The following is a 16,047-nucleotide window of genomic DNA, read 5'->3' as shown; positions in this document are numbered from 1 at the left end:
ATGCAACTCTGAAAAAATTGTCTTTGAAGTTTCAGGTTTTCAGAACTTTGCACGCTAAAGTAGCTGGTGCAGACAGTAAGTTTCCATTTTAAAATTCAGAGTAAGATGCCATGTTATGCTCATTTTTCACCTGTGAAACAGTCTATATTGTAATTGTAATATGAGACAATGATTATTGGAGATGAAATCCATTTGTTTTAACAGTTGTTTGTCATCTTGTTATACTATGAATTGAAAATCTATGTGTGAACATTCTCTTTTCATCAAATTCAGTTGCATTTTTCACACACATCAGTCAAGTATTCGGTCTTATATCTACATGATGATCAGCTGTATGTGACGGTGACAGACCGACACCATCCAAAAGTATCACTTAAGACATGTTCTTTTCACTGGATATCTTGTAATTAGTTTGACACTAGCACCACCATCTGATATCTCTGGGGACTGCAGAGACAAGACAAGTATAAAATAGTGACTGCACTCTGACAGAAACAAGAAACTTGAATTTAATTTAAACAATTCACCGGCGGCTGTTCACAGCATACACTATATTCAGAAAGTCATTCATGCAGAGGGACTGTGTAGCTCATGGTACCTGGTGGCAGATTTCATCCCACTGTCGATGCAGCAGCTCAATTCTCTCCTGCAGGACAGAAAGGTCCTCAGCGCTGATGTAACAAGACAGCGACTCTCTCAGCACAGTCAGGTGGGCCAGATCCCCTGTCCAGCCATCAAATGTATTCTCCAGGTCCTGTTACAGAGCAAAAAAAATCTACTGCTAAATCTTGCAGACAGAATTTTTTCAAAGTCAGTTCAACAGGTTATTCTGCACTTTATGGGTCAAGGTCTCCAAACCAGTGTTGATTTTTAGCCTTTTGCTACAAGTATATAAAATTTCCTTTGTGTTAAATTTCTACTTCTTGTAATTACAAATGCCTGAAGGCTATTACCTTGCAGCGCATCTGCTCAGCTTGCAGATCCTCATGGTGATCAGGAAGAGGCTGGGAGAGCTGCCGTTTGAACGCTCGAAGTTTTTCCAGTGATCCACCAATACCTCTCTCACACCTCTCCCAGTCCTGTATAGGATATAATATATACACACATGACACAAATGGTTGCAACTCAATCAAAACTACCTGTATATAACTAAAAGTTAAACAGGTTATTTTTCGATAAACTACTCTATTATGGCCTCATTAAAAGTAAACGTAGCTAGATGTGCCTCTCTCCCTTTGTACCTTTAACAGGGTGGCAAGCTCTTTCTTCTGTTCGTCCAGGCAGATGCTGGCATGTTTCCATCGCTCTTGGATATCAGTGAGCTCTGCATGCAGGGCCATCTCTGCCCGGCTATCAGCAGACAGGAGCAGTTGTCTGCCGGCTTCCACTGTCAGGATGTAGCTGCCCTGCTGACGCTGCAGCACTTTTTCCTTCAGCTGTACCAGAAAGTCACAGTCACTCAGATTAAATAATCATTTGGCGTATCAGATGGGTACGGTTTATCACATCACGGACAATTAACTGCATTAATATTTTAAGTCCTCTTTGCACCAAATCTGTGTCACTCCCTGCCGTAGCTATTGTACCTCAGTGCTTTCCAACAAAGTTTATTCTCTCCTTATTGATCAAGATTTTGATCTAAGAGGATCTTTGCCAGGATTCACTGCATAGTACCTCTTCCTGACAAAGATCCACTGGGGCTAAAACTTAAATCAATACAGGGAATATATGCCAGTTCTGGAGAGATTAGTGGGTGGACTCAACACAAATTGGTTCTGTCCTGTACCAGTTCTATAAATCTAGATGTATCCTCTGTAAGCTTTTACATTATGTACCTGGACAGCATCCAGCATGGAGCGGGCTTGTTGCAGAGGCACTGTAGTCCCTGCCTGGAGGGCCTCTCCAGGGTGGGAGACCTCTACCAGCCATTTGCGTAGCTTCTCCACCATTTCTCTGTAGCGCTGCCACTGACGGATCAGGCCATCGATGATGCCACGCCTCTGCTGAGCACGGCGCACTACGCCCTGCCACTGGTTACTCAGCAGAGCCAACTTCAGGTTGAACTCATCTCTGCAAGGGGAGGGGAATTAATAATAAGTATGATTTGTAATGCATTTTCGTGGTAAACAGAGCCATTATCAGGTGTAACAATCTTCACTTAGAGTAAGCCCTGTTGTATTTGATAATAAATGACAGGCAGAGTCATGATTAATAGACGAAAAACAGCATGGATTTAGGCTTTACCTGTCATCTACCTGACCCTGCTCCAACATCCGCTGTCCATCACTGATGATGGAGTGGAGGATCTGTTGGCGACTGAACATCTCAGCTTGGAATAACTGGAAGACAAGTCAATAATTAATAAATGGGAAATTTATAGGGTGCCTGTCTCAGGGTCATTTACTTTTAAAAGGGGCTCTGACCTCATGAGCTTTTTGTTGCTCCATCAAACTCTGGTAGTTCCCAGAAATTTCCACAGCCAGATTCTCTTCAGTTTGGACCAAGAACTCCATCCATGTTTCACACTTCTCCAGGAAGGTCTGCTGCTGCAGCAGGAAGGACTGAAGTTTGCTGCACAGACGAACAAACGGCAAGTAAGCAAATAAAATGAAGGCATTCTGAAGCTCACACATTTCAATATTCTAGTCAGATGAACTTTTGTTTGTCATACCTGAATCTCTCTGTGGTTTGTGCTGAGGCTGTTGACCAGCTCCTGTTGAGGTTCTGCATGCGCTTGATTTCTGAATCGTTAAGAGGGAGCCGGTAACCGAGCTCATTAAGACGCTCCAATTCAGGGGCCATACTGCTGAATTTCAGCATGAGCCTCTGTAGGAGGACAAGAGAGAAATGAATCAATTTCAGGACAATTAGTTAAGTTGATTCATTCAATTAACAGACAAAAAGAAAACAAAAAGAAAAACCTTGAGCTCCTCCATGCGGTCCTGGATGACTGTCAGGTCAGTGCAGCCGTTGGGATCTTGCACTTTCAGAGCCTCCTCAGCTTCAACAATCCAGGATCCCAATGAATCCAGCTGATCATTAAAGGTTTCATAATCTTGAACTCCAGTCTGTTGTGGGAGAGAGATGTCAGCAATTCTGACTGGATGGATTCTGACTGGATGACTGACTATTTAAATGAACAACTTGGGCCAAAAAAATATTCTTCATGAATCTTTTTCTTTTACCTGCAGGGTAGTGAGCTGTCGGGTAAGAGCCTGCTCCACAGCAGAAAGTCGTTGACTGAGAGAGAGGTGATCTGACTGAATGTTAGATGCTGCTGATGTGTCCACCTGTTGTTTCAGCTGATCTCCCAGTTCTTGGAGAACTTGCAGGGAGGCCTGCACTGGAGCTTGAGACCGCAGCAACTCCTGAGACAAAGAAGTCATAACATTTAGAGCCATTTCAAACTTAGAGTTTTTCCATGCCAAACTAAAAAATAAATAAAAAATGCATTAATTTTGCAACAACAAAGAAACAGTAAAACACACATTCAAACACTCAGCACTAAAATGCAACGGTTGCTCAGATTCATCACTGGCACAGCTGTAGTCTCACTTACGCTGCATTCTTGGATCCAGTCGGAGACCTCCTCGTCAGCAATGTCCTTGCTGCAGGTTGTCTTGAGGAGCTGGTCGGCCTTTTCCTCCTGCAGCTGGATGCTGCTGCAGCTCTGCTCATAAAGCTCCTTGTAGCGCTGCCATAACTGAAGAAGAGCTTTGCTGCTTCTCAGGCGCTCTGCAATCTCCTCAAGTAAGCCAGTCCATCTGAGTGCAAAAATTGTATATATCAATAATGACCTTAATCAGTGACGTCAATCATGTTTCACTACTGAAACAACAATAAAACACTATTATCAAAAAACACTTTCATACCTTGCATTGACATCTTTAAGGGCATTGTTCAGGGAGTCGGACACTGAGGGGTGACACTCCTTCAGCAGTTGGTGGGTCACAGCACCAAACTTTCTCAAGCTGCTCTCCTGTTTCTCCAGTTCTTCTTGCAAATCCTGTGCAGGTAACAAAGAAGACATTCACTAGCATCAATAAACATGGCTTAAGAAAAGAGTTTACAAACATTCCCATGATGAAAAACAAGTTTCAAATTCATCACAACAACAAGAATCAGAAACAAATTCTGATGCAATAATACAACATAGCTGGCGTGTTTCTTGTACAGCAAATAAAAGGCCTCTTCATCCTAACGTACCTGCAGACTCTGCACCTGCAGCTGAACAGCCTCCAGGGAGCCTGTGAGGAGGCGAAATCGAGACACAGAGTACCTTCCTTCCATCAAGTAGCCATTGATCTCTTCTGAAGCACGCTTGTATAGACTCCACTGATCCAGCACTGACTTCAGGCTGATCTTTAGTTGTCCTATCTGTGAAAGGTGAAATAAAACAGAGACAGCAGCAGAATAGATGAGTGAAACCCAAGTGCCACATGAAAAACATAGAGTGAAAAGAGAACACCGTAGGTTACCAAGTGGTCCAGGTTAGCCCAGGTGTGATTGACACACTGGAGTGTTTCCATGACGATAGCACACGCCTCATCGGTCTTGTTTTGGACAAGGGCACAACCCTGCTCCTCCACCCTCTCTAGTTCTTTCTCTTTTTCCTTCACCAACTCTTCCATTTCCTAAAAGTTAAAAAATAGTTTTCACATTAAAAACATGGACTCAAAAAGTTGTCTGTGTAGGCGAAGAACATGTTTTACTAAACCAGTGTTTGCACAGTAAAAGAGGTTCACCTGGCAGTCTTTGAGAGCATTCTGCACAGATGTCAAATCCTCTATCCGGTGTTTCCTCTTTAGCCTTTCTTCTTGAGTTGCCATCCAGGACTTCAGGGCCTGAATGCTGCTCTCATACTCCAGCCACATCTCCAAAAGGCTCTCCAGGAACTGGATCTGCAAGTATTTTATACATATTTTATATAAATGACTAATAAATGACAATGGACTGCTATTCTTTCATTAACAGTATAACTGCCTATGGCCTCACCCTCTCATTGATGCGGCCTTGTAGGATCTGCCAGCGTCGGTTCATTGCTCCCAGGCGCTCAGCAAAGTCTGTCTTATCACTGCGCTTGCTCTCCACATCCTGACCACTGATCTGCAGCACTGACTGGTTGACAAAGTCTACAGTCAGCTGCTTACAGCTTAAATCTACTCTGAAGCCCTGAAGTGAAAAAAACAACAGTAGATTAACAATCAAAGTGAGTTACAGATTCAGAATTTGAACCATAAAGCATGATAACTAGTGTCAAAATTACATACAAAATTACTCAAAGATGTAATCAATTACTCAGTTTTAAATATATACATATATTTTTCAATAGTTTGATATAGAGCTAGAAAAATACTGCTATGTCTGCAACCTGAAAAAACAAAAACTACCTTGTATTTTTGCAAGTAGTCTTGAATCACATTTGACCCCACAGCACTCTTAAGGTTTTCTTCATCTTCCTCAATGACATTCTCCATCAGTGATATCCAGTTAAACAGCTCAGAAATGGCATGACGGGAGGCCAGCTTCTCCATTTGGATCTGAGAAGAAATTTAATCCATTGGTCTTGCATATTAAACAGTTTGACATCAACCTTGACTGAAAACTTCTGCTATACAAGTGAAGCAGCAGAAAGGAGTAATCCTATTTGCCCTGAGGCAGCTAAGCCTGCTCAGTCTGGCTGTATGTGACGATACCTGATGCAGCTTCTCCTGGACCACTGGGATCCGTGTGAGCAGCTCAGTCCACTGCGTGTCAATACGTGCCAGGTCAGACCGCAGCACCACCGTGTCCACTTTCTTCAGTCGCAGCAGCTGGTTGCCCTCGGTTACCACTGAGCTCTTCAGGCTGGACTTGCCCTCAACTTCCTTTGAGAACTCCTGAGACAGACAATGACAAGTCATCTACTGCAGATGATACAGCAGGATTACTTCTGCTACTGCTAACACTATTACAATTACAGGAACAACTACAAGCATATTATGATGTATCATATATATATATAAATATGTATAAAAAGTGGCACTACTAGGTATCCAGCCTTAGCGGTGTTAGTTGTAGGCAGCTCCAACAGTTCAATGTGAGTAACTGTAAAACTGTTGCTGGAGAAGAGCCAGAATCTCTGGATCAATGCAAGAAAAAAAAAGAAAAACAGAAAACAGAAGAGCATTGTCTGCAGCCTCACAAGGAAAGCAGAGAGATGGTCTCGGACAGTTTCCAGCTCCTGTGGGACTAACACCGCCTGCGTGTTCCAAAACTCCAGTCGTTCCAGAGCAGACTGCAGCCACTCGCTAAGCTCTGCACACTCCCTCTGATACCTTAAAGACATAACAATTTAAACATAGATTTCAGAAATCACAGGTGCATTTTGGATCTCAGGTTCAAGAGTCTCCATCATTTGTACATATTATTCTGATGTGTTTCTGACCTGGTCCAGTGTTTTAAGATGGCCTCCAGACGCTGTAGTTCCTTGTTGACTTTGGCAGTATTGTTGAGCCAGTGTTCCCCCAGCAAGGCAAGCTGATTCTCCAGTGCAGGACAGCACACTGACAGCAAGAGATGTTTGCCCTCATCCAGCACCTGGTAGAGCTTGTGCTGGTGCTCTGTCAGTCTTCCCTTCAGACCCTTTTTTTTTACAGAGAATAGAAGAAGAGGGGACACAAAGAAATCTTAGAAAAGTGGGGTTGTAACTGGAGTGGCACCAGCTGAAAAGGTCTGTGTGAGGAAAGTGAATGAGTGGCTCTCTCTCTGTGGTAGCCTTGTTGCCTGTAAGGGGGTTCTTGAGTCTCAATTGACTGAATATAGAGCTGCTAAGAGTCTATCAAAAACAAATGATAGAGGACAGATGCCAGAGATTAATGTGTTAGTGACTGTTAAGCACCTCGTTGGCCATAGATGAAATCTCATCAGAAAAAGTTCTTACTGGTCATTCCCACTTTGTTGACTTCATCATAAGATTATTAAACCATGTCCTAAAATCTAAACTGATGCCATTTTGTACCTGATACAGTGAAATTCTGTCCATGAGCCTTTCTTCCGTCTCCTCCACCAGGCCGACAGAAGGAATACTTCCCTCAACTGCCTCCAACTGCCGGTTCAGACTCTGGTAATCCTGCACCAAGCGGCACCAAGTCTGATATTTAAAAAAAAGGATACATAATTGAAACAGCAGACAATTAAACAGTAGATGCAGGCCACTATAACCAATTGCTATTGCATGACAAATATTGCTTATTATCTTTACCTAGCATTTGTTAATATTCATTTAACTTTTTTAATAGAGGCTTTGCAGTGAATGTTTGTGATGTTGTCTTTCTTCCAAATGGTCACTGGAAACAACTAGTGACCTCCAAAACACTAAAATGCCCACTTTCTGTTCAGTAATAAAGCAGATAAAATACTGACATCATCTTACTGTTCGACTGTAACATATGTTATATTTTGTTGTATGCAATTCATCTTATTTTGTTTACATTTACTGCCTCTGTTTCTGTGTTTCTTCTACAACATATGAGCACACACAGTACCAATGTAAAGATTAATAGTGTTTTCACACTCACCTCCAGGATACACTCGAGCTCAACTCCTTTACTGTGTGCTTCTTTGAGGACACTCTGAGCCTCAGCCAGTGTCTCCTCCAAGGCTTGGCTCTCTTTGGGAAGCATCAGGCCACTGATTTTCCTGAAGTATGTTTCTGTTAGAATCATATGGGACTCCAGACCCTGAAAGAACTCCTAGAAAACACAAACAACAATCACATAAACACATCAATGACTTGTTCTGTTTTTCTCTCAGTAGTTTTCTCTAATATTGCTAGCCTTTGGTTCAGTGTTACACACTATTGACGATGACCAACTAACTTAGCAAAGCTCCAAGCTGCCCAAACCTTATGTTTGTCCAGGTGATGCTGGACTTCCTCCACAGAGCTGGCAATGATCCTCTGGTCAGCAGCCATCTTATCCTTTGCTGTGTCCACCAGGTCGGTCAGGTCCTGCAGAGCACGCTCATACTGCTCCTTTAGAGCCATGTTCTGGTTCAGCCCACTGCGCCGGGAACCCACCGTCATCACCAACTCCTCATAAGAATCCTGAAAACACAAACACAGCATGTTTTGCTAAAATGAATTAATCAATTTCATGTTGTATACTTTTAATACCTAAATTAATACTTAAAACAATGGCAACACGGTAAAGATGAAACCTGAGCCAGCATCATGTAGATTTTGATGAAACACCTATGGAGCAGCTCTTACTACACACTTTTTTTCTGGGCAACTTTCAGTGATAGCTGTCAGTGATGTACCTGAAGTTTCAGTATTTTGTTTGTTGATATCTGATCCGCTTGCAGTGCTGCTCCTCTGGTTTTGAGCTCTGTGATTCTCTGTTCAAAGTCTTTCAGGCTCTCCTCTGCACTGGCAATGACCTAGAAGAAACAAATGAATAACATTCACATTAATAATTCTTGCTGTCTTTAAGCCTTAACAGGAAACAAGAGGAATGTGTGTGCATGCCTGTCTACTATGTCAAAACTTTCGTTACCTCTAGCTGTTTTGAGGCTGGTCTGTCCATGGCTCCAGCTAAGGCCTGCAGGATCTGGCACTTTGTCTCAATTAAAGCAGTTTGGAGAAGCTGTAACTCAGTCTATGGACAGAAAACAATTTATGGTGAATTTACATTAATAGGATCCACACTGTGATGAAACATATGTATGGAAAATATATAATATATATATATGAATGCATATTTTTGTATTATGTTGGACATTCATTAAAAAAATGCCATTAAAAAGCAACTAATATGAAGTATAAAAACCTGGTAGGCTGTGAGTTCATGCGCTCTGGTCCTCATGTGGTCACAGCGTTGTCCCAGAGCACAACCCAGAGCTCCTAATCTCTCCTTCAGGCACTCCAGGTTGTCCTCTAGCAGCGCCCGGTCTTCATGTCTCAAACCTGAAGACCCAGCGAGCAGAGCCTGGCTGAGCTTCACCTCCTCTGTCACATGCCTCACATCATTTTCTAATGTCTGTAGAGAGGATCAGAAACAAAAATCAGTTCAGCCGTCTTAAATAAGGAACGCAGATTTCTCTTTTCATTTAGAAGATATGTTTTATGATTTTTTTATTCTAAGCCCTCTGGAATAATTAACCTATACAACAATGGACCTCTCTGGGGATGAAGCCTGACTGTACCTCCTGCTTTTGTAGTTGTGTCTCTGCATTTTCTGCCAGCAGCACTGGACCAGAGAAGACGTTGTTCTCCACACCATCCAGCCAGGAGGAGGTGGTCGACACAGCTGTGTAGAGCTGCTGTTCCATCTGCGCCACCTGTGTCTCACCACCACCGGGCTATGTAGAGACAAGAGTGCAGCAAATTGCAATCGACACAGTTGGTTGAGCAAAATATTCTAATATTGGAATGTAATGCTTTGCAATGGACAATACAGTTATAGAAATAGTAAAACCTGAGTGGTCATGTCTTCTATCATCTGTCTGAAGCTATCATACAGCGTCTTCAGGGAGGATTTGTCAGCTTGTGGTTCTCCTTTAAACAATGGCCCAGCTGTGGTCACACGAGAGGCTCTGGAATAAACCTGCAAAAAGCAAACAGTCTCTTGCTTTATACATTAACAACAACAGCAACGACAATAAACTTTGCCTCTACTACTACCTATGCAAACAATAATAACACCACAGGATTTGTACCAGCTGCTTGTGGTCCTGCTCCAGAGTTTTCTGCAGGAGCTGCAGTTTAGTTTTCAGCTCCAATCTCAAGCTCTCCCATCTCTGCCTCATCTGTTCTCGTGCAGCCTGAGCTTCCCTCTCAACCAAAGCTGCTGGTGAAAATGGCTCCATTGTACTAGACAGTGACAAAAACATGACAGAATTAATTTATTTGCCATATGTACATGGATTAAGTGACATTTCACCATTTAATATTATATTATATACATATGTAAGTGTGGTATAATAGTATATAAAATACCTGGCACTGCTGGGTGAGGCCTGCTGGATGAGAATCTCCTCTCCTCTGCTCGCAACTGACTGAAGCAGCTTTTTCTGCTCAGCAAGTTGCTCCTCCAGCTCCTAAGGAGAAAACATGCAATGAGACAAAAGTGGTTACACTTAGATTCAAACATTTCAGAGAATAGTTTCTCAATCACTCTTGTGGTGGTAGAATGGTATAAAGACATTTTTATTTTATTGTTCAAAGATAGGTACAACTCCTCAATGCAAGTGTGCTGCAGGATGTGCCAATAGGCACAAGTAAAAATATATCTAACAACAAAAGGATATTTCAGTTTCTGTATTGCAATACCAAGTATGTGCTGGAAAAAAGATTTTTAAAAATGGTGAAAGTGTACCCTCTGTCTCTGAAGACTGTCCTGGTGTTGTTGGGTCCGGGTGGTCCGGGCCTGGGCCAGCCAGTCCTGCACGCTGGGACTCTGTGAGAGACTGGAGTCTGATTCACTGTCCTCCTGCTCCTGCAGAGAGCCCTGTGGGACCAGACAATATAGTGTAAAATGAGGATAATCTAAAAAAAAGATGCATGACCATCAAAATGCATAAGTCACATTTTCAGTCAGTGTGTGTGTAAAAATGCTACAGCAAATATATGCCACATAAGAGCTTTAGGATATTAAATATTTTCTTAGATGTCCTGGTAGACAGACAGAAAGGGACTGAATTAATCAACATAATGTATTGTAATGTTTTAATGGAAGCCTGCAGCCACCTCACCTGGATGTTACTCTGTTTGTCTTGTAGCATCCTCTGCAGCTCTAAAAGGCCGCCCTTCAAAGTGCGTAACTTCCTGGCCAACTGCTCAGCTTCCTCTCTGGTCTCTGTCCGGCCCTCCAGCAGCAGGTTCTCGCTGTGCATGGACAGCTCTGACAGGGCCAGCACCTTCTCCTCAATTTCCAGCAGCATGTTCTGCAGCAGCAGGAGAAGAGAGGCCAGCTCAAACATGGTGTCTCACCACCTACAGCTGCTCCTCTCTCTACACAACAGACCCTCCAGTTCTGGCTCAACCCCCTACACCAGCAGCTTTCCCCGGCCACAGGACAGGGAGAGCTCTCCCCGTGCTGTCATCCTTGGCCCTCCTCTCCGGCCTCGCCTCCTGTGCAACATATTACTGCTAATCCTTCTCGCTTCATGCTCTGCAACATACATGCTCGTGCCTAATTTCAAAAGCAGTTATCCTGTGCAGAGGACCATGGTGAATGTCCAGACCAGTGGAAGACGCCTATCAGAAAATGCTGTTCCACTGTTTGAAGAAATGTTTGTTTTCTAATAGCATAGCCACGACTCTACAATCAATAGCTTCAGCAGGTTTTTCAAAGGCAGAGAGAAACTCTGCCTCCCTCCCGCCTTAACCTCCCCGTTCTCTAGGACTCCCCTACTTGGATATTCTAGCAGCTTTACTGACAACACCAATCCCAACAGTAGGATCTACTAATCATCTGAAAGCCACAACCCCTGACTACTCCACCCTATGCTTCTAACAGGCCCCTGTAACACACAGACATCTGCATAATCTGCTTAAGACTAGTGCTACAGCGCTTAGGAGCCCAGCCATCTGAATGCCCCTCTAACTCTAGCTAATGCTCTTGTTTACTTATTGAAAGGTTCCTGCCCCCCGGGATGATCCATATGTGATAAGGGACACAAAATATTGAAGTATAAGACGGATGTAAATAATCCACTGTCTATTTAGCATTAGTGTGCAGACCAGAGATAGTGACTGAAGACCTAGAAAACTGTTCTCCAGAGCTGTCTGTGTCATTCCTGTCAATTTGCATCATATAACCTGATATTTGCATTCATAAACCTACTGATATTCTTAAGTAATATGGTATCAAATGCTTGGACTGCATTCATTGCTCTGACTGGACAGCAGGGGGAGCTCTTACTTGACATTCAGCAAGCTGATCCTCCATGTCTGTCTCCTCCAGAGGTTTAGGTTCAAGTATGGTGGTGACGGCACCGCGCGTTCTGGTCAACCACTGTTCCAGTCCGTCTGCCTGGGTGTGATAGAGCTGTATGGCCTGTTCCTGACGCTGACCCTCCAGACGGTCACTAACACGCTCCTGGAATAGAGCACATCACATTTTACATATCAATTTAATTTATTAATCAGTAAAGCACACAACTTTTAGCTACTATTAGTAGTCATGTACTTTCACAATTTTCACAAAAACTACCTCCAGTAGTTGTTGTTTTCCTGAGGCCTTCATGTGGATGGTGGCCATTCTCTCAGCTAAGACGGCGAGGGAGGACTGCATGGCCAGCTGATCAGCCATGTCTGAGTCCACAGCATCAGAGGCCAGATCCTCTGTGAAGCTCGTCTGCAGCCTGTCTATTTCATCCTGCACACTCTGAATCTCTTCTATCAGACCCTGCAGGAAGAACATCATTGTGGGTGTTATTTGTTTACACATACAACATATTTAATCAGTTTATTTTCATTTCTAAGTTGATCAGAGGTAAGTAGTAATTTCTCACCTCATGGGCCTTTATGTGGCTATCTGGGCTTTTATCTGCCTCCAGAGGCTCACTCAGTTTGGCCTCCAGAGCCTCCATTTTAGAAGAGATTGACTGCAGTGAACCCTGGTAATGTTGTTGTTTCTCCAGAGCTTCATACAGAGACCTCTGCTTCTCACTGATCTGTTTGAAGACAAGTTATACAATGTAAAAGTGCTAAGCCTGAAAACACGGTAACAGTCACTGACAATCGATAAATCACAGAGCTGCCATTTTCTATCATTCACATACCACATTCTTTAATGTCTCCCAGGAACGCTGCAAGTCATCTAGATTGGCCACAGACTCAAAGGTGGGGTCATATAATTCTTGGATTGGAGCCCTTGTGAGTGTTCCTCTTCCCACCTAAAAACAAACAAACAAAAAACAAACAGTGTTATCAGCAGTTTGTTATGAAACAGATAACAACAAGACAGCGAACTGAAAATTCATTGTTAGCCATGATGAATTTGCAGGCGCAGGTGAAGAATAGATATGGATTATTAACCTTAACAGGAGAAGTCAGATTCCTTTATTTTATACAGCTTTAATGTCATATGTTAAAGAATCTACCATAGACTAGAGGCATGGAAATTGGATGTTCAAGAAGACATATAAGAAGCAGAGTGGGAGAAAGCTTGTCTTAAAGCCCAAAAACAATCAATTTATACAAGAATGAAGCTGCTACAATACAAATGGCTGATGAGAATACTACTCCCGTGATGTTTCAGACACTTGTATCAAATGCTTAGAGGGAAGTGGTACACAGTTTCATTGTGAATGGGACTGTCTCAAATTGCAAATACATTAGGAGACAGTTGTTCAGACAATATCTGAGATTTCTGGAGTGCACGTGCCTCAGCAACCAAAATTATGTGTGCTAAGGATTTTGTTGTTAATTCAAAACAGTCAATTTTGATTGATTTTGGACTCCTGCAGGCCTGGAAGATGATAGCTTTATCCAGGAGGAAAATGGATGTACCTTTAATAAAGGTGTGGGTGAGGGAGATGACGTCTTGCGTAGCATTGGAGAAACGTGACTTACGTAACTAGAAGACGGGCAGGAGAATTTGAAGAAATATGGAAACCTCTAATGGACTTCATTGGACATCAAGGAGCATTATCAATGTGAAGCTGCTGTGTATGTGTGTTATTTCTATTTTATTTATTTATTTTTATTTAGTTTTTCTTCTTATTGATGATTATTGTCATTTATTTGTATGTAAATGTATTATATGTAAAATTCAATAAAAAATATTGTTTAAAAAAAGAGATGGGTTATTTCTCCCCTTGGTGTTTTGTTTATCAAGACAGTTAAAAGATTAAAGAAAAATTGGAAAAGAACATTGGAAAAGAAAGTTCAGAACAGATAGAAGTATGTACAATTTGCCATTAATGACTAGTAAAAAAAAAAGTATCATGAGGAAGAGAGAAGGCAGATACCTTGGTTATAGTGGCTTCAGTGTGAGTGATGGGAGAGGGAGAGCGACAGACAGGAGGAGAGGAGACCTCACTGTTAGTGCCCTCCTCCCCAGACTCCTCAGTTACAGGAGACAGGAGTGTGTGACAACGGCCAGCCGTCATCTGACACGCCATGCCAGAAACATTAACAGAAGAGCAGACATGCAAGATGGATTTGGAAAAGATTAATCATATGCAATGTGTTTTTTAGATAAAAGTGGCTTAATGCACCTTATAAAAACACATATTTTATAATGAAAGCAGGTGAAAAAGTTTAATTAGTAAAATTAAAACTCTTAGGAACTCCTTAGGTTAAAGCCAGAAATAGCAGAATGGGTTAAGAGGTTTATTAATTAGGCGATGCCATCACCAACAATGCAAACAGCTTTATTAGCATTGGTACGTCATGTGATATTTTGTGTTCTCTTACCATGACGGCTTGTGCTGAGGATTTCTTTGATTTCTCCTCGTCCATCTCCTGCAGCCCCTCAGGCAGTCCCTCCACATCAGTCACAGTCAGCAGCATGGTGGCATGCTTGGCCTTTACTGCCAGCATCTTGCATTTTGAGTTCAGTGAGGCAATCTGCTCTTGGTAACCTTTGATCTTCTGGGCAAGTTCCTATTCAAAATTGCATTGATACCAAACTTAAACCGTGCAATAATAAAGAGATTTCACCTACAAAACATATCATGCAGCACAGAGAATTATATCACAAGCAGACATGAAGACTGCATTAAATTAATTAGACATATTAGCTATAAATCCTATGAAGTGTGTGTTTAGCACTGCTTGGACTTAGCAACTACTTTAAATGTTATGTCCGTGAGTCATTAATGACCTGTCCAGGGATTCTTTCCCTGTATTTCTTCCCTCCTTATCATTGGAGGGGCTGTAGCTGCTCTTGTAAACATGGGTAAAATGAATGAATTAATGTACTGTACTTCATGGTGAAGGATCTGGGCCTGCAGCTCCTGGATGTTGCTAGAGGGGATCGGTCGGTCCTGGATGACACGGTGTGCTTCCTCGATCAGCCCCTGTAGGTCTCTCACTTCCTGTTCATATTGTTCATACTGCACCACTGCCTCCTGGAGAAGAGCAGAAAGTGTTTTCCAACAGTTAGATAACGAGCTCCTCAAAATAAACAGAATCTGCACATTTACAACAGTATAAAGTTACGATGCAGTACTGCCCCCTACTGTACCTGTAGGATGTTGCATTGCTGGATGGCCACGTGCTGCAACTGACTGGCTTCTTGCTGCAGGCGTAAAGCTGTGCGGCAAATGGCAAGGTTGGGCATCACCTCCTCTGGGACCTGCAGAGCACTCTGACACAACTGCACTGCCTGCACCTGCTGCTTGAAGCTCTCCATATCTGCCAACAGACGCTGCAAATACAGGGCATGTTTACAATGTGTTAAATTGTTAAGCTACAATATACAAACTTAGCATTCAGCGATCTTTGTGATAAATTATGGGCTGTATCTTGGATTATTTTATGTTGAATGGTTACCTGTCTCTGAGCCAGTTGTTCTTTGAGGCTCTGGCGTGCCAGCTCGGGTGAGGTCAGTGTGGCTTGGACCTGCTCCAGAGCAACATGTAGGGCCTTAACTTCATACTCCAGGGCCTCCATACTCTGAGGACATATCATACATCAGTTAGTTACATATTTATCTGCTCAAAAATAAGGTATCATCAGCATCAACAGGGGTTGGTTTACTGAAATATAAATAACATTAAACGAATTGAATTGTTTCACTTCAGTTGCTTAAAATGCTCATTTGCTTGGTGCTTTAAAGAAGGAGCTTTAGAAACCAGGAAATTCCTTAATGTCACAAACAAGTATGAAATAAATCAGAAATCTGTTTCCTCTGTACCTTATCTGCATCCTCCAAGCTCTGCAGTCGTGTCTTGATACTTTGCTGAAGCTCCTCAGTGTGACGACTGAGTTCACAGACCTGTTGACTCATAGATTCAACCTGCAGCACCTCAGACAGGAGCTCTACTTTCTCCGCCATCGATTCCAGGTCTCCATGGAGCTCCCGAGACTCACGCAGGACAGCCTGAGCAACA

The 16,047-nt window shown here is 42.6% G+C and overlaps 1 protein-coding gene across 1 annotated transcript in view; it reads right to left on the bottom strand.

Moving 5' to 3' along the window:
* Positions 1 to 16,047, bottom strand: part of syne1b (spectrin repeat containing, nuclear envelope 1b) — a 75,539-nt gene that overhangs the window by 11,735 nt on the left and 47,757 nt on the right. The window contains 41 exon segments of the mRNA XM_051078261.1: positions 599 to 754; positions 954 to 1,079; positions 1,242 to 1,436; positions 1,836 to 2,070; positions 2,245 to 2,339; positions 2,424 to 2,571; positions 2,672 to 2,826; positions 2,922 to 3,068; positions 3,186 to 3,368; positions 3,560 to 3,764; positions 3,873 to 4,006; positions 4,207 to 4,377; positions 4,479 to 4,634; positions 4,746 to 4,901; positions 4,996 to 5,172; positions 5,391 to 5,540; positions 5,697 to 5,879; positions 6,185 to 6,317; positions 6,428 to 6,624; positions 7,001 to 7,132; positions 7,560 to 7,733; positions 7,886 to 8,086; positions 8,302 to 8,421; positions 8,538 to 8,639; positions 8,811 to 9,020; positions 9,187 to 9,342; positions 9,459 to 9,587; positions 9,700 to 9,853; positions 9,980 to 10,080; positions 10,359 to 10,490; positions 10,735 to 10,926; positions 11,907 to 12,083; positions 12,198 to 12,392; positions 12,499 to 12,660; positions 12,769 to 12,882; positions 13,960 to 14,100; positions 14,408 to 14,596; positions 14,920 to 15,063; positions 15,180 to 15,362; positions 15,488 to 15,610; positions 15,852 to 16,037. Of these exon segments, the coding sequence (XP_050934218.1) occupies positions 599 to 754; positions 954 to 1,079; positions 1,242 to 1,436; positions 1,836 to 2,070; positions 2,245 to 2,339; positions 2,424 to 2,571; positions 2,672 to 2,826; positions 2,922 to 3,068; positions 3,186 to 3,368; positions 3,560 to 3,764; positions 3,873 to 4,006; positions 4,207 to 4,377; positions 4,479 to 4,634; positions 4,746 to 4,901; positions 4,996 to 5,172; positions 5,391 to 5,540; positions 5,697 to 5,879; positions 6,185 to 6,317; positions 6,428 to 6,624; positions 7,001 to 7,132; positions 7,560 to 7,733; positions 7,886 to 8,086; positions 8,302 to 8,421; positions 8,538 to 8,639; positions 8,811 to 9,020; positions 9,187 to 9,342; positions 9,459 to 9,587; positions 9,700 to 9,853; positions 9,980 to 10,080; positions 10,359 to 10,490; positions 10,735 to 10,926; positions 11,907 to 12,083; positions 12,198 to 12,392; positions 12,499 to 12,660; positions 12,769 to 12,882; positions 13,960 to 14,100; positions 14,408 to 14,596; positions 14,920 to 15,063; positions 15,180 to 15,362; positions 15,488 to 15,610; positions 15,852 to 16,037 (6,519 nt within the window).

Source organism: Lates calcarifer, linkage group LG19 (assembly GCF_001640805.2).
Source record: "Lates calcarifer isolate ASB-BC8 linkage group LG19, TLL_Latcal_v3, whole genome shotgun sequence".
Taxonomy (NCBI): domain Eukaryota; kingdom Metazoa; phylum Chordata; class Actinopteri; family Centropomidae; genus Lates; species Lates calcarifer.
This window is presented reverse-complemented; position numbering and strand designations above follow the sequence as displayed.